The 661-nt window shown below is 26.5% G+C and overlaps 1 protein-coding gene across 1 annotated transcript in view; it reads left to right on the forward strand.

Annotated features, from left to right (window-relative positions):
- Positions 1-661, forward strand: part of LOC107685279 (interferon regulatory factor 4-like) — a 15,037-nt gene that overhangs the window by 3,127 nt on the left and 11,249 nt on the right. Inside the window, exons 4-5 of the mRNA XM_016481808.1 lie at positions 100-191; positions 316-346. Of these exons, the coding sequence (XP_016337294.1) occupies positions 100-191; positions 316-346 (123 nt within the window). The remainder of the gene's footprint in view (positions 1-99; positions 192-315; positions 347-661) is intronic.

Below are 661 nucleotides of genomic sequence, written 5' to 3' on the forward strand. Positions count from 1 at the left end.
GACATAAATATTTTTGTGCAGATATATATATATATATATATATATATATATATATATATATGTATACAGGTTATGAATAGATTATTTTTTGCATTTTAGGCTCTAAGTCCAGCAGTATGGATGACAGCGCAGCACACGTGACTTCTATTAGTTATCCAATGCATTCTTCTTATCCTCCTCTACAGCCTCAGGTAAGGTGTATCACCTTTGCCATGTCACACCTTTTTAACAAAATATTAATTTCCGTGGGAGACGTCTTATGTGAAGAGTTTTTCTTTGTATTCACTGTCCAGTTAGCATTGAATCTATATCTAGTACATATACATTTACTGCTTGTTCCTAGCAGGTGCTTTCAATGTGAAACAGTGTTGTAGTGTCAAGATACTTTTATAGTTTTTATTAATATTTTGAATTAGTTTATATTTTTATATTTTCTGTTTTCATTTTTATTCTGGTTGACGTTTTTGTAATATTGTTTTTAACAGTGTTTTTGTCATTTTTATTAGTTTTTTATATGTCAATATAGTTTTTATTATTTTTTCTAGTTTTATATTTTTGATTATTTTATTTTAGTACATCAAGTAAAGCAAGTTATATATTTAGTGCATTAACTTTTATACACACACACACACACGCATATATATATATATATATATATATA

The sequence above is a fragment of the Sinocyclocheilus anshuiensis genome, unplaced genomic scaffold (genome assembly GCF_001515605.1).
Source record: "Sinocyclocheilus anshuiensis isolate Anshui unplaced genomic scaffold, SAMN03320099.WGS_v1.1 scaffold677, whole genome shotgun sequence".
NCBI classification, from domain to species: Eukaryota; Metazoa; Chordata; class Actinopteri; order Cypriniformes; family Cyprinidae; genus Sinocyclocheilus; species Sinocyclocheilus anshuiensis.